General features: G+C 48.6%; 2 protein-coding genes across 2 annotated transcripts in view; both read left to right on the top strand.

The window, feature by feature from the left end:
- LOC310849215 (flap endonuclease 1-like) overlaps positions 1 to 24,303 on the top strand; it is a 200,919-nt gene that overhangs the window by 34,259 nt on the left and 142,357 nt on the right. The window lies entirely within an intron of this gene.
- The window catches only part of KIFC2 (kinesin family member C2), a 44,345-nt gene that overhangs the window by 8,322 nt on the left and 11,720 nt on the right, over positions 1 to 24,303 (top strand). The window contains exons 2-14 of the mRNA XM_083749077.1: positions 857 to 944; positions 2,765 to 2,928; positions 4,613 to 4,868; positions 7,614 to 7,801; positions 9,637 to 9,702; positions 11,459 to 11,596; positions 12,760 to 12,957; positions 14,574 to 14,747; positions 16,394 to 16,541; positions 17,365 to 17,495; positions 18,779 to 18,890; positions 21,019 to 21,200; positions 23,563 to 23,667. Of these exons, the coding sequence (XP_083605203.1) occupies positions 857 to 944; positions 2,765 to 2,928; positions 4,613 to 4,868; positions 7,614 to 7,801; positions 9,637 to 9,702; positions 11,459 to 11,596; positions 12,760 to 12,957; positions 14,574 to 14,747; positions 16,394 to 16,541; positions 17,365 to 17,495; positions 18,779 to 18,890; positions 21,019 to 21,200; positions 23,563 to 23,667 (1,950 nt within the window). The remainder of the gene's footprint in view (positions 1 to 856; positions 945 to 2,764; positions 2,929 to 4,612; positions 4,869 to 7,613; positions 7,802 to 9,636; positions 9,703 to 11,458; positions 11,597 to 12,759; positions 12,958 to 14,573; positions 14,748 to 16,393; positions 16,542 to 17,364; positions 17,496 to 18,778; positions 18,891 to 21,018; positions 21,201 to 23,562; positions 23,668 to 24,303) is intronic.

Genomic DNA, 24,303 nt, shown 5'->3' with positions numbered 1-24,303 from the left:
GAGATGGTGGGACAGTGTTCTCGAAGCTACCAGCATGAGTTTGACCAAACTGCGGGAGGCAGTGGAAGACAGGAGTGCCAGGCGTGCTCTGCTCCAGGGGGTCACGAAGAGGCGGACACGACTAAACGACTAAACAACAACAAACTATCCATCCATTAGGTGTGCCAGCAAGTCTTCTTCATAATAGCCTGATTTTCAATCTAGAGAGATATCCATTTATTCCTCCCTCTGCTGATGTTTCCCAGTGTTCAGACCAGGCATCACAGATTCCTTGCTGTTCCTTTCCATCTAAGACCGTGATTACCAACGTGAGGCACACGCCCCACAGGGGAAATTCGAGAATGAGTTATTAACAATTAATGGCCTTTTAGGTTTCCTCCATGTGAATAGGCACTCACTTTTTGAAGTACTGAATTAAAAGGACCCCTGGAAGGGATGGGAGAAAGTCAGGAAGATTCAGCGCATCTCAATATTTGGACTTTGTACTGTTTTATGTTGTATATTATATCTTTGAAAATCAATTAAAAATTATGAAAAAGTTCACTTTTTGAATAATACAAATTATATGTCACGGGGGGAGATCAGGATTTTAGAGATGCTTAGCTGGGGCATGGGCAAAAAAAGGTTGGGAATAATAATAATAATAATAATAATAATAATAATTTATTATTTATACCCCGCCCATCTGGCTGGGCTTCCCCAGCCACTCTGGGCTGCTTCCAAAAAAATACAAATAAAAAAAATACTGTAATCCATCAAACATTAAAAGCTTCCCTAAACATTCTCCATTTCTTGTTGCTATATATTTTTAAAGATGTTCTTACACTATGTCTCCTGTTGCTTCCACCCCACCTAGGACTGCAAAGCTTTTTCCATGGAGCAATCAAGGAGGACGAAGAAAGCCCTGAGCAAAGACCCCTGGAAGGAGATGAGTGAACTGGACAGTAAGTCACCCGGACCCCTCTCTGTCTGCCCCCCACCTCCAGCAGCAAAAGTTAGGGTAGCCCAGAATGGTTGGCTAGTCCCAAAGTCTTCCTGTCCTCCCTAAGGGGGCCTTGTATATGTGGGAACGTTCAGGGAGGCAGGAGAGTTTATACTGTTTATTAATATCCTTCCTAACTTGCGCTAGCAAGTTCCTTTATGTAGCAAAGTTACATCCCCCTTTTTACATGCACAGTAGATAGCTGATTGCAGGCTCGTGTGAGCCTCTCACTATTACAGTGGATGCTCGGGTTGCAAACGTGATCCGTGCGCGATGCACATTCGCAACCTGCAGCATTTGCAATCTGCGTTAACGCAGGCGAAAGTAGCGATTCAGTGCTTCTGTGCATGTGCAAAGCGCGATTTAGCACTTCTGCGTGTGCGTGACCGCCAAAACCTGGAAGTAACCTGTTCCAGTATTTCTGGGGTTTGGTGGTCCGCAACCCGAGAAAGCGCAACTTGAAGTGGCTGTAACCCGAGGTATGACTGTATACAATTCCCTTTGAATCCTTCTTAAAAGAATAAAGGCGCCACAATCTTACTCAAAGTCAATAAAATAAGTTTACTTACATCAGTTCACGGTTGGATCCCTGAAGGCAGACTTAGCTACAAACATGTACATGCGGATCTACCCCATATGGGGGAATAATCCCAGTGCTTCTGCTAGCTGAGAGCTAGCAGAGAAGTCCTAGCTGGTCATACGAAGAAGGAAGTCAAAAAGAGAGAAGTGTGCTGCATGACTCGTCCTTTTGTTACCTAGACAGGTAAGGCCACGCCCACCTTCTATCACATGCAAATGTAAGGATGCTCCAGCCAGGAGGAACAGAAAGTTTTGACTGGCTGGACCAAACATTCCCTCGTATGTCTTCCCCAGTATTTCAAGGAATAATAATAATAGTAGTAGTAGTAGTAATAATAGTTTTATTTATATCCTGCCCTCCTCAGCCGAAGCTGGGCTCAGAGCAGCTAACAACAGTAAAAGTAACACAATGTTCTAAAATCAATTCCTTCTAAAATCAATTCAAAATCTAATTCATGGCGACCATTGGGCTAGAGTTCTGTGAGGATTACCAAAGGAGGGGGGTCAGACTGTGCCTTGGCCAAAGGCCTGGTGGAACAGCTCCGTCTTGCAGGCCCCGCGGAAAGATATCAAGTTCCACTGGATCGGGGGCACGGCTGAAAAAGCCCTGGCTCTGGTTGAGGTCAGTCTAACCTCCCTGTGGCCCGGGATCTCCAAGATGTTTTTGTTTGAAGAAGGTCCTCCGTGGGACATACCAGGAGAGGCGGTCCCGTAGGGACAAGGGTCCTAGGCCGTATAGGGCTTTAAAGGTTAAAACCAGCCCCTTGAACCTGATCCTGTACTCCACTGGGAGCCAGTGCAGTTGATATAGCACTGGGTGAATGTGGTCCCGCAGAGAGGACTCCGTAAGGAGTCTTGCAGTGGCATTCTGCACCCGCTAGAGTGTTGTACTTGACTGCCTCTCATGGATCACACCCCACAGTTTAAGGATGGAGTCATCCTCATCATTAATAGGGCAACTGTCCCGTCCAATGTGCAGCGATTTGGGAATCAGCCCAGGTGTTTGACTGTCCATACATCTTGGGAGAGACTCTGTGCTGCTGGGCTCAGACCCCAGGTCTTGGGTTGGGACACAGCCACTCCCCACCATCTCTCCCCACTCAGGAACAAAACGGGCTTTCTGATGGGGAGGGTCAACCCCTGAGAGAGGATGCTGCCGGTTGGTGCCTTTTCTCCCTGGCCAGGGGTCTCTTCTCTTGGCAGGCAGCTCAGAGAGCGACAGAAGCAACAATACAGAGGAAGAGGAGGAAGAGGAGGAAGGCCTTGGGTTGGGGGACACTCCGACTCCGCTCACAGAGTTCCGGTCCCTCAAGGCGGAGGCTGCTGTGAAGACCCTCCTTGGGGAAAAAGACCCGGCCAGTGGAAAGGTGAGTGCCCCCACCCCAAATCCATTTCACTTCTGTTCTGCGGTGGTGGAACGGGGGGAAGTGGCCTTGTGGAAAACATTAAATTAAATATGGAGTTAAAATGATTGGATGGATAAATATACGATGGGGGACACCTGGTTTGCCAACAGGACATGTGGAAAGGATCTAGGACAGGCGTCAGTAAATTTTTTCAGCCGTGGGCCAGTCCACTGTCCCTCAGACCTTGTAGGGGTCTATATTTTGGGGGGGAAATGAACTGATTCGTCCTCTGTCGTCCCTTCTCCTTGTGCCCTCCATCTTTCCCAGCATCAGGGTCTTTTCCAGGGAGTCTTCTCTTCTCATGAGGTGGCCAAAGTCTTGGAGCCTCAGCTTCGGGATCTGTCCTTCCAGTGAGCACTCAGGGCTGATTTCCTTAAGAATGGAGAGGTTTGATCTTCTTGCAGTCCATGGGACTCTCAAGAGTCTCCTCCAGCACCAGAATTCAAAAGCATCCATTCTTTGGCGATCAGCCTTCTTTATGGTCCAGCTCTCACTTTCATACATCACTACTGGAGAAAACATAGCTTTAACCAGGGGTCAGCAAACTTTTTCAGCAGGGGGCCGGTCCACTGTCCCTGAGACCTTGTGAGGGGCTGGACTATATTTTTTTGGGGGGAAATATGAACAAATTCCTATGCCCCACAAATAATCCAGAGATGCATTTTAAATAAAAGCACACATTCTACTCATGTACAAACATGCTGATTCCTGGACCATCCGCGAGCCGGATTTAGAAGGCGATTGGGCCGCATCCGGCCCCCGGGCCTTAGTTTGCCTACCCATGAGTTGGGGTGTAGGAAAAGAGGAAAACTAAGAGGGGATAGGATAGCCATCTTCAAATATCTGAAGGGCTGTCTCAGGGAAGATGGAGCAAGCTTGTTTTCTCTTGCTCTGGAGGGTAGGACTCGAACCCATAGCTTCAAGTCAGAAGAAAGGAGATCCCAACTAAACATCAGGAAGAAATTTCTGGTGGTAAGAGCTGTTTGACAGTAGGACAGATTCCCTCCAAAGGTGGCGGGCTCTGCTTCATTGGAATTTTTTTAGCAGAGGTTGGCTGGCCACGTGTTGAAGGTTCTTTAGCTGTGATTCTTGCATTGCAGTGGGTTGAGCTAATAATAATAATAATAATAATAATAATAATAATAATAATAATTTATACCCCGCCCTCCCCTACCAAGACCAGGCTCAGGGCAGCTAACAACCGATATAAAAACAAATTGGTTGAAATACAACTTAAAAACAAGATTAAAACCTTAAAATGCAGCCTCATTTCAATGGAAACTCAAATCAAAAACTTTTTTGGAGATGAAAACATCAGGTCTTCACCAAGGCTAACTATCCAGACTGGTCCTACGTGGGCCAGAAAAAGCCAGGGAAGTCCCCAAATAGGAGTTCCATCACAGAAGGAGAAAGGAGAAAGGAAAAAGGAAAGAGGGGAAGGGGATCAAGTTGATTCCAAGCCAAAGGCCAGGCGGAACATCTCTGTCTTACAGGCCCTACGGAAAGAAATCAGATCCTGCTAGATTTGGGTTCCACTCCAACTCCAGAGTTATATGATTCTCTACAATATGTTTCTGTTTTTCTGACCTTTCTCTTGTCTCCCGCCCTGCTCTCCTCCTCGGGTCCTGCTCCGTCCCGTCACCAGCCTCCCGAGTCGCCTCTCCTCTCAGTGATCTCCCACCTCCTCTCCTTCCTGGAGCATTATGCGCAGATGCAGCAGCTGCAAGAGCAGGCCGGTGAGTATCGCTCCCGCCTGCGCAAGGAGGAGAGTCGGCGCCGCAAGCAGCTGAGGGGTCTGAAGAGGGCCTATCGCCAGCGGGTGAAGGACAAGCTGAGTCTCATCGAGAGCCTGGAAGGCGTCATCTCTGAGCAGCAAGGCTTGCTGGAGAAGATGCACGAAGGTGAGCCCAGGTGCCGTCCCCATGCACAGTAGGGACTCAGCCACATTAGCCAAAAAAGCAGCGTTTTAAATGCATTATAAGCATGCAACACTAGATGGTGCTGTAGAGCAAAAAACTTCTGTATGTGATTTTGCATAGAGATTTTTTATTTTGTTATAACAATTTAATTTATGACTTATTTATAGCGGGGGTTTTCCTGCGTGAAGATCCACTCTAGGTTCCTCACTGGGGTGACAAACACCCTCCCCACCAAGTGCCCCTATTTTCCAGGGACAATCCCAGATTTACAGAAGCCATCTCGGTTTCTGATTTGATCCCAAAATGTCCTGCTTTTCCCATCTTCATCAGAGAAATGTTGGTGTGGATGGGGCGGGCCACTGATCTGCCTCTCTGTCCCCTGTATATTTTGCAATATTTTGCAGATTAGTTGCACTGCAGAAGGCATGCTGGGGAGACCACACATTCAAGAAACGCAAAATAACTTTTGCTAGGTTTTAAGAATGAAAACAAAAACTCATTTTACACTAAATTACAATATATCAATAAGCATGATCCACCAGGGTACTGAGAGAGCGACATGCTGCTCTTTATATATCATACCCAACAGCTTAATTACCACAACGTAACAGCACCTGCTATACTGCTTCACAGCTGTAAGTTATTTGCTCTGGCCTTTAAAGAAATACGCATCTTGCGGAACAATAATGGACCTTCAAATTTAAAGAGACCATTCAACAAATAGAAGCTGCAGCCTACATTCCTAAACTTCAGTGTATGTTAAAATACCACTTGTGTTTAAAAAAAGCTTTCAGAGCTTTGCCCTGCATCTTTCTCTGGTATTCTACTTTTTGTTAAATGCCACCAGTACATTCAAATGTGTGTTGGGTCATTCCTGTTTCCACTGAACAGAAATTACATTTTAAAACCTCGCCTGCCTTTTCTGTGATTTCGGTGTTGCCCGTGTCATGTTCTTCATCTCTTTCCACCCACACAAAGTTTACCGTTGCAAACAGCTTAGCATTCTTTTAATTAATCTACAATCTTCATTTTTAAAAAAATTACGCGCTTCATTCTGATAGGAAGAGGTGCTCACAGTAGTACATTAAAAGTATAGCAAGTTGCCCCTCTTGTGACTGTTGCCTAATGCGACTATTAAATTGCATGTTGTGTTAGAATCGTTCAAAGCCAAGCTTGTGATAATATATCTATGCAAAGACTGTGAATTTTTTAAAATTAGAAATTTAAGGGCTGGTGACCTGTTTAGGGAAGTTTTTATTATTTAATGCTGTATTGTTTTTAACACTCGATTGGAAGCCGCCCAGAGTGGCTGGGGAAACTCAGCCAGATGGGTGGGGAATAAATAATAAATTATTAGCTGGGAGTTGAGGGCATTGTCATACAGTGGTTCCGCTCCTTCCCCCTGTGCTGTGTTCAGAAAGTGGTGGGGGGGGATGAGTGTTCAGACCCCTGGGCTCTCACTTGTGGGGTGCCTCAGGGTTCTGTCCTCTTCCCCATGCTCTTCAACATCTACATGCAGCCGCTGGGAGAGATCATCAGGGGGTTTGGGCTGGGTGTCCATCAATATGCGGATGATACCCAGCTCCACCTCTCTTACAAATCAGAACCAGTGAAGGAGGTGAAGGTCCTGTGTGAGTGTCTGGAGGCGGTTGGAGGATGGATGGCGGCTAACAGATTGAGGTTGAATCCTGACAAGACAGAAGGACTGTTTTGGGGGGACAGGAGGCGGGCAGGTGTGGAGGATTCCCTGGTCCTGAATGGGGTAACTGTGCCCCTGAAGGACCAGGTGCGCAGCCTGGGAGTCATTTTGGACTCACAGCTGTCCATGGAGGCGCAGGTTAACTCTGTGTCCAGGGCAGCTGTCTACCAGCTCCACCTGGTACGTAGGCTAAAACCCTCCCTGCCCGCAGACTGTCTTGCCAGAGTGGTGCATGCTCTGGTTATCTCCCGCTTGGACTACTGCAATGAGCTCTATGTGGGGCTACCTTTGAAGGTGACTCGGAAACTACAACTAATCCATAATGCGGCAGCTAGACTGGTGACTGGGAGTGGCCGAGACCACATAACATCAGTCTTGAAAGACCTACACTGGCTCCCAGTACGTTTCTGAGCACAATTCAGAGTGTTGGTGCTGACCTTTAAAGCCCTAAACGGCCTCAGCCCAGTATACCTGAAGGAGCGTCTCCACCTCCATCATTTTGCCCGGACACTGAGGTCCAGCTCCGAGGGCCTTTTGGCGGTTCCCTTGCTGCGAGAAGCCAAGTTACAGGGAACCAGGCAGAGGGCCTTCTCGGTGGTGGCGCCCTCCCTGTGGAACGCCTTCCACCAGATATCAAAGAGAAAAATAACCACCAAATTTTAGAAGACATCTGAAGGCAGCCCTGTTCAGGGAAGCTTTTAATGTTTAATAGGTTATTGTATTTTAGTGTTTTGTTGGGAGCCACCCAGAGTGGCTGGAGCAGCCCAGCCAGATGGGTGGGGTATAAATAAATTATTATTATTATTATTATTATTATTATTATTATTATTATTATTATTGGCATGGAAGGAGGCCAGATGTCAGAATCATAGAACTTGAGAGTTGGCAGGGACCCCCTGGCCTTTGGCTTGGAATCTTCCGTTGAGATTCTGCATTGTCGCGGGTTGGGCTGGATGATCTTTGGGTGTCCTAAGATTCCTTGCGGCGGCATCTCCAGGGGCTCTATCCCTTCTCCTCCTCTGTCTCAGGGGTGAAGCTACCTTCAGCCTGCCTGCTCTACCCAGTGGCATCGACCGGGGTGCACCAGCTGGTGGAGTCCATCAACACCCTCCAGGGCGAGCGGAGCCGGCTGTCAGAAGAGGTGACAGGCCTCCGTCAGCAGGCGGAAGTGCGGGAGAGAGAGAAGCAGCGGCTGGCCGGGAATTTCCACCATCAGGTGAGGTGGAGGGCCGGGGGGGCGTTGGGGGTGGTCGCCAGGGGCCGGGTCTCGCTGCCTTCTGGGTGCCTTTGTGCCCAGTGGCTCCCATCGTCCCTGAACGTCAGCCAAGCTAGCCACCGAGGCTGCTGTGAAATGGGGCCCATACAGAAAGGGCTTCTTTGCTCAGCATGTAGTTAAACGGCGGAACTCCCTGCCACTGGAGTCAGTGCTGGTCACCAACCAAAGGCGCTTTAAAAGAGAATTGGAGGAGGAGAGGGCTATTTGAGTGGCTGGGAAATCCAGCCAGGTGGGCACTGTATAAATAATATAATTATTATTACTACTACTACTACTTAGGGCCCTGGTATTTACAGGGCCGCTTCTCCTGGTCTGCCCCGCAGAGGACCTTAAGGTCCATGAATAACCATAGTTTAGAGGTCCTGGGCTCTAAGGAAGTTAGATTATCCTCCCCCAGGGACAGGGCCTTCTCAGTGGTGGCTCCGACCTGGTGGAAAGCTGTGTCCCACGAGACCAGGGCCCTGCAGGATGTAACCTCCTTCTGCAGGGCCTGTAAGACAGAGCTATTCCGCCTGGCTTTCATTCTGAACTTAGCCTGATCTTTTATTCCTCTTCCTTCCCTCCCTCTCCTTTTTTATGAAGATCACCCACTCTGAGACCCCACAGCTAATTCTCCCCTGGTCTCCTCGCTGGCCCAAGTAGGACCAATTCAGCCAGCTAGCCCTGGGGATCATCTAATGTTTATTGGATGGATTCCCCCCCTTAATTGATTTTTGGTTTTATTGTTATTCACTCTTTATACTGTATTTTATGCTGTTTTCTGTAGCATCAATTAAGTGTTTTAAATTTGTTGTTAGCCGCCCTGAGCCCGGTTTTCTGAACTAGGAAGGGTGGGGTATAAATAATAAATTTTATTATTATTATTATTACTACTACTACTGTTGGCGGCTACTAGCCACAAGGGCTGCACTCTGCCTTCTTTTTGCTCAGCTGCCCAGTCTGGTTGCACCCCAGAGAGGCAGGGATTTTTGAACTGCACTTCCTGCATTACAAGGGGGGTTGGTCTAGAGGACCTTTAGGGATCCCTTACCACCCTGCGGTTTTCTGATTCAATAATAATAATAATAATAATAATAATAATAATTTTTTATTATTTTTTAAATATTTTTATTGAGTTTTCCACTTAAATCATATTCACATTTTGTTACATAATTCTGTGACTTAATATATTACTCTGTAAGAGCATCAACCTCCTTCGCTCTTTCGGACTTCCCCATAACTTTCCATATTCTTCGCATTTCTATAAGCACTTAATTACCCGTTGTCAAATTATAATGTTTCACCTTATTATCCGTAAATCACCTCCTTATATTTACATTACAAAACATTTCAATTCAAGCCTACAAACGTTTTCAAATGTTTACAATTTTCTTAATGATAAATTTTATTTATACCCCGCCCTCCCCGGCCAGAGCTGGGCTCAGGGCGGCTAACACCAATACAGTAAAATCACAGTAAAAACATAATGACCCCCCCCCCAAAAAGCCAATTTAAAATACAGGTTGAAATGCAATTTAAAATGCAGCCTTATTTTAAAAGTCGCCGATAGATCAAGACCATAAGGGGAGGGAAACATAAGGGTCAGACCGAGTCCAAACCAAAGGCCAGGTGGAACAGCTCTGTCTTGCAGGCCCTGCGGAAAGATGTCAAGTCCTGTACGAAGGAGACCCTGATGAGATGAGGTGGGTCTGTTTCCTGCCTTTACCCAAAGAGTGGGGTTTGAGGGATCGTGGGGCAGAGGGAGGGTGACTTTCCTCTTGTTCCTTCCACACCAGATCCAGGGGCTGAAGCAACAGATCCAGGAGCGCGAGGAGGAGCTGGAACGGCTTCGCATGGGCACGGTGAGGAGAACTGGACCCCCTTCCCCCCCGTGGCCCTCGCACTCGGGACCGGGGAGAACTGAGCCTGGGTATTGGGGCAGCACCCATAGCAGGGGGTGGGGAATAGTGCAGGACCTCTTTTGAAACAGAGGTGAGATGGCCCTCTGCCAGGGATTCCTTTTGTGGGAATGTTTGGGGATGCAGGAGAGGATATATTGTTTGATTGTAGCCTTTCCAACTTTCACAATTTAGCAGAGTAACATTCCCCTTTTTAAACTCACAGTGGATGCGTTTGCTCAAGCTCGTTAAAGCCTCTATAATAACTGTTCTGGTAGGTAAAGGTAAAGGGACCCCTGACCATTGGGTCCAGTTGCGGCCGACTCTGGGGTTGCGGTGCTCATCTCGCTTTATTGGCCGAGGAAGCTGGTGTACAGCTTCTGGGTTATGTGGCCAGCTCTGGCGAACCAGAGCAGCGCATGGAAACGCCATTTACCTTCCCGCCAGAGCGGTACCTATTTATCTACTTGCACTTTGGTGTGCTTTTGAACTGCTAGGTTGGCAGGAGCAGGGACCGAGCAACGGGAGCTCACCCTGTCGCGGGGATTCAAACCGCTAACCTTCTAATCGGCAAGCCCAAGGCTCTGTGGTTTAACCCACAGCGCCACCCACATCCTGAACTGTTCTGGTATTTTCCCCTTATTCCCTCATAAAAGATAAGACACGACCAGTCTTTTATAAAAGTTTTAAAAGAGTTTACTCACTCACATTCTGTTCACGATTGGATCCCAGAAGGCAGACTTAGTTTCCAGGTATGTGTTACTTTTCTAAGATATCTCAGTCCCTTTGTCCTCTCTTGGCTAAGAGAGCATCTTTGGCTAAGCAGATGTTGCTTCTTCGATGCATGTAGTGAAAGAGAGAGAGATGGCTGCCAGTCCTATGCTTTTGTTACCTGCACAGGTGAGGCCACGCCCACCTCTAGTCACATGCAGAGGAAGTCTGTCCCAGCCCAGAAGGAAACAGGAAGTTTACCTGCTGGCTGGACAAACATTCCTCCCCATGTGTAAACGTGTTCACTCTAGGAATGTTGACTCCTCTTGTGTTTCACATCCCACACTCTTGTTGTGATTCCGGCATAGCTGTCAACTTTTCCCTTTTTTAAAAGGGAAATACCCTTATTCTGAATAGGATTCCTCTCAAGAAAACGGAAAAGTTGACAGCTGTGGATTCCGGCATTGCAGGGGGTTGGACTAGATGCCCTTGTTGTTGTTTAGTCGTTTAGTCGTGTCCGACTCTTCGTGACCCCCTGGACCAGAGCACGCCAGGCACTTCTGTCTCCCACTGCCTCCCGCAGTTTGGTCAAACTCATGCTGGTAGCTTTGAGAACTCTGTCCCACCATCTCGTCCACTGACGTCCCCTTCTCCTTGTGCCCTCCATCTTTCCCAGTATTAGGGTCTTTTCCGGGGAGTCTTCTCTTCTCATGAGGTGGCCAAAGTCTTGGAGCCTCAGCTTCAGGATCTGTCCTTCCAGGGAGCACTCAGGGCTGATTTCCTTCAGAATGGATTGGTTGGATCTTCTTGCAGTCCATGGGGCTCTCAAGAGTCTCCTCCAGCACCAGAATTCAACAGCATTGATTATTCGGCGATCAGCCTTCTTTATGGTCCAGCTCTCGCTTCCACACATCTCTACTGAGAAAACCATAGATACCCTTGGGGTTCTATAATTCTGGAATTGGTGGTGGTGGGGAACCCTCAGTTTTTTTTGTCTCCCACCCCCCAGGGAGTGACCGACTCGGAGAAGCGGATCCACAACCTGACGGTGGAGAACGAGGGGCTGAAGCAGAGCCTGAATATCACCCAGGGGCTCCTGCAGCAGCTGGCCACCGTCTCTGCACAGCCCCCTGCACAGCTGGTGAAGGTGAGAGACCCCCTTTCCTCCCCACCTCCTCATTTAAATCCCACAATAACCCTGCAAGTATCTTCCTATAAAAAAAGCACAACAATTTTCAGGGTGTCCTGGTTTTTACTTTTTGAAATAGGGAAACCCTAGAGGCAGCGAATGGCCCCCAAGGTCACCAGGGATTCGAACCTGAGTCTCCCTGGTCCTAGTCCAACACTCTAACCACTGCACCAAGGTGGCTCTCTTATTTTGTCCTTTCCAGCCCTGCATTTTGTGGGACTGTTGAGGGAGGCAGGAGAGGATATATTGTTTATTAATATCCTTCCTAACATGCGCTAGCAAGTTCTATAACTTGGCAGAGTTTTAACGTTTTCCTCCCCAAAAAAGTTTTTGATTTGAGTTTCTCCTGAAAGGAGGCTGCATTTTAATGTTGTATTTTAATCTTGTTTTTTAAGTTGTGGTTCAATCAATTGTTTTATATCTGGTGTTAGCCACCCTGAGCCCGGTCTTGGCTGGGGAGGGAAGGGTATAAATAAAATTTATTATTATTGTTGTTGTTGTTGTTGTTGTTGTTGTTGTTGTTATTAAAATGCAGAGCAGGTAGCTGGCTGCAGGCTTGTTTAAGCTTTTCAATATAGATTCCTGGTAAGATCCCTTATTTCCCTCTTAAAAGAATAAACACGCCACAATCTTGTTTAAGATATATAAAAGTAGTTTACTCACATCATCATCAGTTCACAGATGGATCCCTGAAGGCAGACTTAGTTACACATATATACATGTGAGTCTCCCCATATGGAGATAGTCTCTTTGTCCTGGCATCTCCAGCTAAAACGCTGCTCCAATGAGGAGAGGAAGTCAAAAAGAGAGAGGGTGCTGTGTGCCATGTGCTTTTGTCACCTGGACAGGTAAGGTCATACCCACCTCTAGTCACATGCAAGGGGAAGTATGTCCCAGCCCAGGAGGAAACAGGAAGTTCTGACTGGCTGGACCAAACATCCCCTTGCATGTCCACTCTAGGAAAACAAGGAAAACAAAAGCTCAAGGCACGCAGCCATCTCTCTCTCTTTTCTCTTCTTTTCCATCTTCCTTTTGTCGTGTGAACTGCAAGTTAGGAAGGATGTTAATAGACAATATATCCTCTCCTGCCTCCCTGAACATTCCCACACTGCTCTTCGCAGGAGAACGAAGACCTCCGCACCAAAGTGCAGCAGCTGGAGGCCACCTTGCAGCAGAAGGTGGAAGAGCTGATGTCCCTGGAGGTGCAGATGGACCGCCTGCAGTGGCGCAAGGAGGAGGAGGTGCGCCACCTGGACGAACGCCTGCGAGGGCTCCAGCTCTCCCTGGAGGCGCAGAAGAGCTGCCCCCCTGAAGTCCAGGTTAGTGCCGCCCCTTTCTCACTCAAGGACCCCTTTCCGGCTGCTAGAGGGCAAGCGCCACTCCCAGGGCTTCTTCCCCAGGAGGGAGGCCAAGTCTCTGCTCTACTTGGCCTGTTGGGAGGGCACTTTCCTGGGAGGAGGAAGGAGAAGTGGCAGAGAGGGGAAGAGAGGAGGACGACAAAGGATAGAACAGGCAGCGCCAGATTTAGGGCTGTGTGGGTTGTTGCCCCGCACAAAGTGCCGGGTCAGGCGGGCATCATCATCACCCTTGTGGGAATGTTCAGGGATGCAGGAGAGGATATATTGTCTGATAATAGCCTTTCCAACTTGTGTTTTTAACGATTGAAAGCCGCCCAGAATGGTTGGGAAAACTCAGCCATATGGGTGGGGTATAAATAAATTATTAATTAATTAATTAATTAATTATTATTATTATTATTATTAACAAGTTCACAATTTAGCAGAGTAACATTCCCCTTTTAAAATTCACAGCAGATGCGTTTGCTCATACTCGCTAAAGCCCCTATAATAACTGTTCTGGTATTTCCCCCTTTTTCCCTCATAAAAGATAAGATACAACACAGTCTTCTATAAAAGTATAAAAAGAGTTTACTCACTCACATTCTGTTCACAATCGGATCCCAGAAGGCAGACTTAGCTTAGAAAAGTAACATACACCTGGAAACTATCTCATAAGGAGACAGTCCCTTTGTCCTCTCTTGGCTAGAGGCCAAGAGAGTATCTTTGGCTAAGCAGATGTTGCTTCTTTGATGCATGTAGAGATGGCTGCCCTGCCCTGCCCTGTGCTTTTGTCATTACCTGCACAGGTGAGGCCACACCCACCTCTAGTCACATGCAGAGGAAGTCTGTCCCAGCCCAGAAGGAAAAAGAAAGTTTATCTGCTGGCTGGACAAATATTCCTCCCCATGTGTAAACATGTTCACTCTAGGAATGTTGTACTTGTGTTTCACATCCCACAATCGTGTTTTTTTCTGGGGGTATTCAGGGGTACATCGTACCAGAGCCTTTTTCTCTAGAAGAAAAGCACTGATGGTAATAAAACCTTTTTGTCGAAATGGCAAAAATGACCGGAAGATTCAGAAATTGTAAACAGTTAAAATCATTAGTAGGTTTGGAAGAACACTTGTAGTTTAATGGTGAATTTTAGATATAACAGAGATGTAAAAGATTTGGATTGTCATAAAAGATGCAGGAGGAAATGTTTACCGATAGGCCCCACAAAGGGAGCATGGGAGTCCAGGACGTTGTACATTGGATATGTGATTGTAGAACTGTAATTTGAAAAACCAAATGTAAGTAAAATTAAAAATAAAAAAGATAATAATAAAACCTATATTTACATGGGAACTTACTGAGAAGATCCATAAAAAGCAGCTGCACTAAAATGAATTATTGTGAAAATAAGAAATATTTAGGGGGAGGTGCCCATTTTTGTCCTTGCTCAGGAGGCAATAATCCGTCCCTGGAATAGCGATGAACATCGATAACACCCAGTTACCTGCGTTTTGCCTGTCTGTTGTCCACATTCCCCCACCTTGCAGAGGAAAGGGTCTTATCTCATCACAGACCCTGACTAGCTCCCCCCCCCCCTGCAGTATATCACCAAGACGGTGGAGGTGGACTCCCCCCGTAGCCTCCAGGCTGTGGCAGAGGCCGAGGAACGGAACCGTGCCCTGATGGAGCAGCTGAACGCCCAGGCAGAGAGATGCCAGCAGCTGGCAGAACAACTGCAGAGCTCTGAAGAGATGACAGCAAGGCTGAAGCACAAGGTAACGAGATGACGATATCCAAATATGACCATCCTATCTCCTCTTAGTCTCCTCTTTCCCAGGCTAAACATACCCGGCTCCTTCAACCGTTCCTCATCAGGGTTGGTTTTCAGACCCTTGATCATCTTGGTCGCCCTCCCCTGCACACCTTCCAGCTTGTCAACATCCTTCTTGAATTGTGGTGCGCAGTATTGGACACTGTATTCCAAGTTTGGACTGACCAAGGAAGAGTAGAACGGGACTATGACTTCCCTTGATCTAGACCAGGCATAGGCAAACTCGGCCCTCCAGATGTTTTGGGACTACAACTCCCATCATCCCTAGCTAACAGGACCAGTGGTCAGGGATGATGGGAGTTGTAGTTCCAAAACATCTGGAGGGCCGAGTGCCTATGCCTGATCTGGACACTAGACTTCTGTTGATGTAGCCTAGAATAGCATTAGCTTTTTTTTGCTGCTGCGTCACACTGTTGACTCATGTTCAGCTTGTGGTCTGCCAATACCCCTAGGTCCTTTTCACATGTGCTACTAGTAAGACAGGTGTTCTCCCATCCTATATTTGTGCATCTGGTTCTTCCTGCAGAACCTGACATTTGTCCCTACTGAAATTCATTTTGTTAGCTTATGACCAGTTCTCCTATCTTCTAAGGCAGGGTTCAGCAAACTTTTTCAGCAGGGGGCTGGTCCACTGTCCCTTAGACCTTGTGGGGGGCCGGACTATATATTTTTTTTTTCGGGGGGGAATTCCTATGTCCTACAAATAACCCAGGGGATGCGGGTGGCACTGTGGGTTAAACCACAGAGCCTAGGACTTGCCGATCAGAAGGTCGGTGGTTCGAATCCCTGCAATGGGGTGAGCTCCCATTGCTCGGTCTCTGCTCCTGCCCACCTAGCAGTTTGAAAGCACATAAAGTGCAAGTAGATCAATAGGTCCTGCTCTGGCGGGAAGGTAAACGGCGTTTCCGTGCGCTGCTCTGGTTCGCCAGAAGTGGCTTAGTCATGCTGGCCACATGACCCGGAAGCTGTACGCCGGCTCCCTTGGCCAATAAAGCGAGATGAGCGCTCCAACCCCAGAGTCGGCCACGACTGGACCTAATGGTCAGGGGTCCCTTTACCTTTACCTTTACAAATAACCCAGAGATGCATTTTAAATAAAGAACACATTCTGCTCATGTAAAAACACCAGGCAGGCCCCACAAATGACCCAGAGATGCATTTTAAATAAAAGCACGTATTCTGCTCATGTAAAAACACGCAGACTCCCGAACCATCCACGGGCCGGATTCAGAAGGCGATTGGGCCGGATCCGGCCCCCGGGCCTTAGTTTGCCTACCCATGCTCTAAGCCAGCCTTTCTCAACCTGTGGGTTCCCAGATGTTGTTGAACTACAACTCCCAACACCCCTAGCTAGCAAGGCCAGAGCTCAGGGATGATGGGAGTTGTAGTCCAACAACATCTGAGGACCCACAGGTGGAGAACCGCTGCTCTAAGGTCACCTTGAATTCCCATTTTGTCTTCTATGGCATTAGCTAACCCTACCTGGAGGGGTCTGTTCCAACGCTACAATTCTGTGACCCCTGAGCTGTGTGGTCCTTGCACCGTGTCCCCCGAACCCCCAGATTCTCAAGCGGGATCTCTCCCTGGCAGATCTCCGACTATGATTTTGAGATTGCCGGTCTGCGTCAGGAGCTGCTGGGCGAGATCAGCCAGTTGGAGGCGCAGAAGGAACAGGCAATCCGGGAAGCCTCTCAGTGCTCTGAGACACACCTGCGGCACCTACGAGAACAGCTGGCAGGTAGCTGGGATGGAGGGCAAGGTGTTGGGCTGGGGGTGTCTGTGTGTCTCCAAACCCATTTCAAACTATGGGCTGGGGCAAGAGATGGGGAACTGGCTAAGGATTATATTTATTCATTGCATTCCCATCCCACCCGTTCCTCCAAGGAACTCTGGGAGGCATATTTTGTTCTCCCCTTCCTCATTTAATCCTCACAACAACCCTGTGAAGTAGACTATGCTGAGAGAGTGTGATGGTCTCAGGTCACCCAGTGAATTTATTTACTTTTTTACCTAATTTTTATTGAGTTCTCCATATTTCATTGCACAAATCCATAGCTTAAAGTATTGCTCAAAAAGAGCATCGACCTCCTTCCCTCCCTCTTTCTGACTTCCACATATCTTTTGCAAATTCATCACATTTCTATAACCACTTTTTTACCTTTTGTCTTAATTGATTGATTGATTGATTTGTGCACTGCCCTTCATCCGCAGAATTCGGGGTGGTCCACAGCATTCAAATTACAAAACGAAAAACACAAAGCACACAACAAAAATAAGAACAGAAATAACCCCACTTTAATCTCTTTTCTCACGCAGGTCCTTTGTCCGATACTCTAACCACTGCACAACACTATCACTCACACTACATTCAGGTTGTAGAGAAGATACGGGTTTGGGCACCAGAAATCTGGTTTTAATGCCTTTGCCCGGTGTGGCCTTCTCTCTTGGCCCGCCAGTCTGCCTTGCAAGGTTGTTGTGAGTTCAAAACACGACACGCTGCTCCGAGGAAGGGCAGGCTATGAACATGGCAAGCCAATGCTTCTCTTCCTTTCCCCTTCCAGGGGTCCGCCAGCGCCTGGACACCCTCCAGCCCCTCCTCAGGGGCATGAAATCCGACTATGGCAGCCTTCGTGGGCAGGTGCGCAGTTTTGCAGACTGCTATGAGGCGGCCCTCAACGAGGCTCGGCAGCAGGTGAGGCTCAGGGGCAAGGGGCGGCAACGGAGGCTCCAAGCAGGGGTATTTGGGGGTCTGGGCTGCCCCTGCTCTTTAGTCTACCTGACGTCATGGGGGGAAGGGCAGCAGGATCAGAAACTGCTTGGGGTGATGGACTGAGAAGACTGACGGACCAGGTTGATGCTTCTTTTCCACACACACACACACACACACACACACAGTATGTGTGTGTATATATGTGTGTGTGTGTGTTGCTTTCCTTTACAGACAAGTATATGGAGCCATTTGTGTTTATAATACTATATAGTGGTTTTGTTGTTGTTTAGTCGTTTAGTGGTGTCCGCCTCTTCGTGACCCCCTGGACCAGAGCAGGCCAGGCACTCCTGTCTTCCACTGCCCCCCGCAGTTTGGTCAAAGTCATGTTTGTAGCTTCGAGAACACTGTCCCACCATCTCGTCCTCTGTCACCCCCTTCTCCTTGTGCCCCCCATCTTTCCCAACATCAGGGTCTTTTCCAGGGAGTCTTCTCTTCTCATGAGGTGGCCAAAGGACTGGAGCCTCTGCTTCAGGATCTGTCCTTCCAGTGAGCACTCAGGGCTGATTTCCTTCAGAATGGAGAGGTTGGATCTTCTTGCAGTCCATGGGACTCTCAAGAGTCTCCTCCAGCATCACAATTCAGAAACATCAATTCCTGGGCGATCAGCCTTCTTTATGGTCCAGCTCTCACTTCCATACATCACTACTGGGAAAACCATAGCTTTAACTATACGGGCCTTTTTTGGCAAGGTGATGTCTCTACTTTTATACAGTGGTACCTCAGGTTAAGTACTTAATTCGTTCTGGAGGTCCGTTCTTAACCTGAAACTGTTCTTAACCTGAGGTACCACTTTAGCTAGTGGGGCCTCCCGCTGACACCGGAGCTCAATTTCTGTTCTCATCCTGAAGCAAAGTTCTTAACCCAAGGTACTATTTCTGTGTTAGCGGAGTCTGTAACCTGAAGCATCCGTAAGGCGAGGTTCCACTGTATATAGGCCAAAAAAATGCAGGCAAAATATATATTGGCAGTTTCATTCTTTCCTCAACCCCCTTCTGTCACCCCCTCGTCTCTCATCTAACTACAGTCTTTGAAACACTGACTCAACCCTTTTCTTTCACTGAACATGCTGAGCCCTCCTTGCACCTTTTCCGGAGTTGTTTTCCACTTAGATTCTCTCTCAACTGGCTCTTCCTGGCTTTGTGGTCCGGCGTGTGGCGCTGGCCTTGCTGGTACTGAAATCCCACCCTCTCTCCTCTCGCCCCCAGATGTGCTCAGCCATCGGCGAAGTCTCTCACGCCAACCGTCTACTGCAGGAGAGGTGCCAGAGGGAGGTCCAGCTGCGGAAGAAGTACCACGACCAGCTCCTGGAGCTGAAAGGTGCCCGCAAGTGGGGAGGGCGCAGGGGGCGGGCAGGGGGGAGGAACCAGCGTGTGGCGGCCGTGGGGAAAAGGCAAGGGACCATTAGGAAAGGACATAAGAAGGGCCGGCTGGATCAAGCCAATGGGCCACCTCGTTTAGCATCCTCTTGTCAACTGCAAGCAGGTTCTGAGCATCAGAGCATCACATTGCTGAAAACTAGTTGCAAACTCATGTGAGTTTCTAAAACAATACCGTATTTTTCGCTCCATAAGACACACTTTTCCCCCTTCTAAAAAGTAAGGGGAAATGTGTGTGCGTCTTATGGAGCGAATGCTCAGTGCTCCCTTTAAAGAGCCACGTGGAGCGTGTGTGCGGCTCTTGGGGGCTTTTCCCAGAGGAGGGAGAAGGGCAGCCCGTCAGTTCCTTCTCCCACCTCGCGGAAAAGCCCACAAGAACCGCACACACACTCCATGCAGCTCTTTAAAGAACGTGCAGCTCTTGCTGGCTTTTCCGGGAGGTGGGGGAAGGGACAGAGGTCAGCCCATCAGTCCCTTCCCCCACCTACCCCCCAAGAGCCACGCTCCCTTTAAAGAATATTTTTTTCCTTGCATTCCCCCTCTAAAAACTAGGCGCGTCTTATGATCAGGTGCATCTTATGGAGCGAAAAATACGGTGCGCAATTCAATTTGGCTCATCCAAATTGAAATGTGTTCTAATATTTTCCATCACTGCCTCTGTGGCAAGGAGTTCCACAGTTTAACTCTGTGCTTCCTTTTATGTGCCCTGAATCTTCCAACATTCAGCATCATAGGACGCCCCCTCCATCTGCTTTCTCCTTGCCATGGATAATTTTATAAACAGCCGTTGAAGAATCTCAGCTAAAGCATCTCAGACAGATGGACTCCTGACCTCTGCTTAAGAACCAGCAGGGAAGGGGAGCCCACTCACGTCCGTGGAGGTCCGTTCCACTGAGATCTCTGAGGTGCCGAAATCCCAAGGGAGCAGAAGAGACTATTTATCTATGCGATCACAGCTGGTCGGCAGTGAATGGCCCAGAAATGGAAAGAATAAAAAGTCCCGACCAGAGAAGAATGGCAGATCAAGTTGATGGATTATGCCGAAATGGCAAAAATGACCAGAAGAATCAGGAATCAGGCAGACCAAAATTTTAATAAGGAATGGGGGAAATATATAATTTATCTTAAAAACCATTGCAAACAGCTAAAATCACTTGTAGGATTGGCATAACACTTGTAGTTTAATGGTGAATTTTGGATATAATGGAGATGTAAAAGGTTTTGGATTCTTATAAAAGATGCAGGAGGAAATGGTTAACGAAAGGACCCACAAAGGGGAGGAAAGAAATTGAGGAGATTCTGGGAAATCTGATTTTTATGTTGGTTGTTGGATAACTGACTGTAAAGCTGAAAAACTAATTTATTTATTATTTTGAAAAAGAGCAAAGCTACTGAGCAATTTAACAGTTTTAAAAAAATAATACACAAGATCTCTGAATATGGATCCAGTGGATCCCTGGCAGCTGTTCTCGCCCTCTCCAATCACTCGTTCAACTCTGGCTGCACGCTTCACCCCTGAGGCGGCCGCAATTGAGCTGTGGGTCAATGACGAATGGATTGGGCCGGGAACAGATTGTACTGTGACAGCACTTTTGAACTGCAGCTACTGCCGTCACCATCGCCATAGTTTGGTGGGAAAGATGAGTGCAAATGAATAGGGGATGTCGATGGTAAAGGTAAAGGAATCCCTGACCGTTAGGTCCAGTCGTGGCCGACTCTCGGGTTGCGGCGCTCATCTCGCTTTATTGGCTGAGGGAGCCGGCCTACAGCTTCCGGGTCATGTGGCCAGCAGGACTAAGCCGCTTCTGGCGAACCAGAGAAGCGCACGGAAATGCCATTTACCTTCCTGCCGGAGTGGTACCTATTTATCTACTTACACTGGTGTGCTTTTGAACTGCTAGGTTGGCAGGAGCAGGGACCGAGCAGCGGGAGCTCACCCCATAGCGGGGATTCAAACTGCTGACCTTCTGATCGGCAAGCCCAAGAGGCTCAGTGGTTTAACCCACAGCGCCACTCGCATCCCTGGTGTCGATGGTGCTGTTCCCTAAACATCCCTTCTTTCCCTGCAGGAAACATCCGGGTTCTGTGCCGCCTGAAGCCGCTGAGCAAGGATGAACAGCAGGGTGGGGAAGTGGAGACCCCGGTGGCTGCGGACCCGGCAGACGACGGCTGCGTCACGGCCTCCTACAAAGGCAAGGAGCGCACCTTTAGGCTGGACAAGGTCTTCTTGCCGCAGGCCAGCCAGGAGGAGGTGAGGACCCCCTGCCCTCAGAGTGTGTCTCTGTCCAATGCTCCGTGTGCCTCTCCCTCCTCAAAACGAGGAGGATCTCAGCATCCCACTGGTCCGGAAAGTGGCATGTGGAGACCGGGCGCTTGGCACGGTGGGTGGGTGAGGATTCAGGGCCTTCACAGTTGAGCAGGTGCTGAGTGGCAGTCAAAGAGGGGGGCTCTGTTGGAATCCCAGAAGTGCCCGGTTGGAAGGGACCTCGGGGGGTCATCTAGTCCAACCCCCTGTGTTGCAGGAATCAAAGCTGAAGGAACCCAGGGAAGTGGCCCTCTGACCTCCGACGAAGGGCAGGCCGCTGTCTTTTGAGGCCCTCCATCCCTCTGCCAAACAGCATTTGGAATACTCCGCACAGTTCTGGTTGCCTTGCCTCAAAATGGATGTTGAAAAGGTTCAGAAAAGGGCAACCAATACAGTCATACCTTGGGTTGACTGTGCTTTGGGTTGAGCGAGTTCGAGTTGCACTCCGTGGCAACCCGGAAGTAATGGAGCGTGTTACTTCCGGGTTTCGCCACTCCCGCATGCGCAGATGCTCAAAATGATGTCGTGCGCATGCGGGGAAGCGGCAAAACGCGACCCACACATGCGCAGACGCACCATCGCGTCTTGTGTTCCATTCGGGATGCAAACGGGGCTCTGGAACGGATCCCGTTCGCATCCCGAGGTACCACTGTACTTGCTTGGTTATTTTACTTATTTCTCATATGGTTAGAAATCACCCCAGAATTGGCCTTACTAAACATCTTCCAAGACAACAATGCCCACTTACACCACAAAGAACTCATAACCCACCTACGTTTAGCAGCCAGAAGCATCATAACCAGACACTGGAGAGACCTGTCAGGAGTAAGCATGGACCAATGGTACCAGATAGTATGGGAAACAGCCCTGGTAGAAAAATTAACCAATAAACTGAAATTGACACGGGGACAAACAGAAGAAGACGCCTTCACCCCGGTATGGCTCCCCTTTATCACACGCACAGCCCAACAAGACGACAACAATAATCCTCCAACAGCATATAAATCAATATGGCTAACCTGATCCAAAACACCCACCTACCCCACTCACACACGAAAACAAAGACCACCCCAGCCAACCACAAATGAACAGCCACACCCTCGGCCAACCCCAACCTCTCTCACCACCAAAGGAACACAAGAGAACAGCAAAGAATCTGCACAAGCAACGCTGACACCAAACCCTACATATATTAAGTAAAATAGAAACATCGCCACCCAACGCCCCCATCTCCCCCCCACCCCTCTCCCTCTTTTCTTCCTAATGTCTCAACAAATGAAACTGATTTGTAAAAATGTTACATGGAGAAAATACAAGAGAGAGACATTGCACACACTTTTGTAAATCAAGAAAATCTTTAATAAAAAAAAAGAAAGAAAGAAAAAGAAAAGGGCAACCGTACTGGTGAGGTGGGAGGTGGGTGGGAACGACTCCCCTGTGCAGCGTGTGGGATTTTTCAGCTAGAATTTTATAAAATTCTGTGCTGCATGGAGAATGTGGATAGAAGGTGGTTTCCCTCCCTTCCTCTCTCATTACACACCAGAACGTGGGGAAACGCACCAGGGGAAGGCGCCTGCCTGCTGTCAATAGGCAGGGAGTTCCGAAGGTTAGGTGGACTGATTCCTTATAAAGGAGGAATGGGAATTACCGTATTTTTTGCTCTATAAGACCATAAGACGCACCTAGTTTTTGGAGGAAGAAAACAAGAAAAAAAAATATTCTGGATCCCAGAAGCCAGAACAGCAAGAGGGATCACTGCGCAGCGAAAGCAGCAATCCCTCTTGCTGTTCTGGCTTCTGGGATAGCTGCGCAGCCTGCATTCGCTCCATAAGACGCACACACATTTCCCCTTACTTTTTAGGAGGGAAAAAGTGAGTCTTATAGAGCAAAAAATACAGTAAGTGGTACGGCACCAGGTTGAGCTAGGAGCACCTTTGCATCACCCAGATGCCGCTTCTGGAACAGGACATTGTGTTTGCATGCATGGGAATCGTCGTCAGGGTCAGAGGGGGTCTGGTTCTCCTGGGCTCCAGGCGCCCTGTTGGTTTGGCGCACAGCTTGACCCTCCCTCGCTGCTTTGTGACCCCTCGACGTCTAGGTGCCTCCCAGGGAGCCGCTGGCCAGCCTGAGTTCCTGGTTGCCACAGCAGCAGGTAAAACCCCCGGCACAGACGGCCCCGCTGCTCACATCCTCACCGGCCCTCACTGCACCTCCTGACCTCTGCCCCACAGCCTCTGTGCGCCTGTGCCTGTGCACATGGGTGCCCCTCGCTCAGCTCTGCCACCTTCCTTCTCTGCCCCCTCTGCAGGTCTTCCTGGAGATTGAGCCGCTGGTCATGTCCTGCCTGAATGGGTACAATGTCTGCATCTTTGCCTATGGGCAGACAGGCTCCGGCAAGACCTACACCATGGAGGTAGGAGCTTGCTCACCCACCAGCCCGTAGGAGGAGCCACATGGGGCACAAGCAACCATTGTGCATGGCACACCTGAGCGAGGGGGTTTCGTGCACCGAATGCGCCTGGATTAATTCACTTGGCGGGCTTGCTGGGCACTTTCGCACATCCCTGGAATCACAGAACTGTAGAGTTTAGCTGCGCATCTTTTTCTTAAGCTGCCGTCCAGATACAGTGGTACCTCAGGTTAAGAACTTAATTCGTTCTGGAGGTCCGTTCTTAACCTGAAACTGTTCTTAACCTGAAGACCACTTTAGCTAATGGGGCCTCCTGTTGCTGCCGCGCTGCCAGAGCCCGATTCCTGTTCTCATCCTGAAGCAAAGTTCTTAACCCAAGGTACTATTTCTGGGTTAGCGGAGTCTGTAACCTGAAGTGTTTGTAACCCGAGGTACCACTGTATAGACACACACAGAAGTTCTGTCTCTGTGGTCTCTTCAGATGGAGATGGTTTGCTGGCGGCAAAGCTGCTCCTGTATCACAATATTAAAGGTAAAGGGACCCCTGACCATTAGGTCCAGTCATGGACGACTCTGGGGTTGTGTGCTCATCTCGCTTTACTGGCCGAGGGAGCTGGCATACAGCTTCCGGGTCATGTG

Source organism: Podarcis gaigeae (genome assembly GCF_964106915.1).
Source record: "Podarcis gaigeae genome assembly, chromosome: 7".
In the NCBI taxonomy this organism is placed as follows: Eukaryota; Metazoa; Chordata; class Lepidosauria; order Squamata; family Lacertidae; genus Podarcis; species Podarcis gaigeae.
The sequence above is the reverse complement of the archived record's forward strand: the minus strand, read 5'-3'. Positions and strand labels throughout refer to the sequence as shown.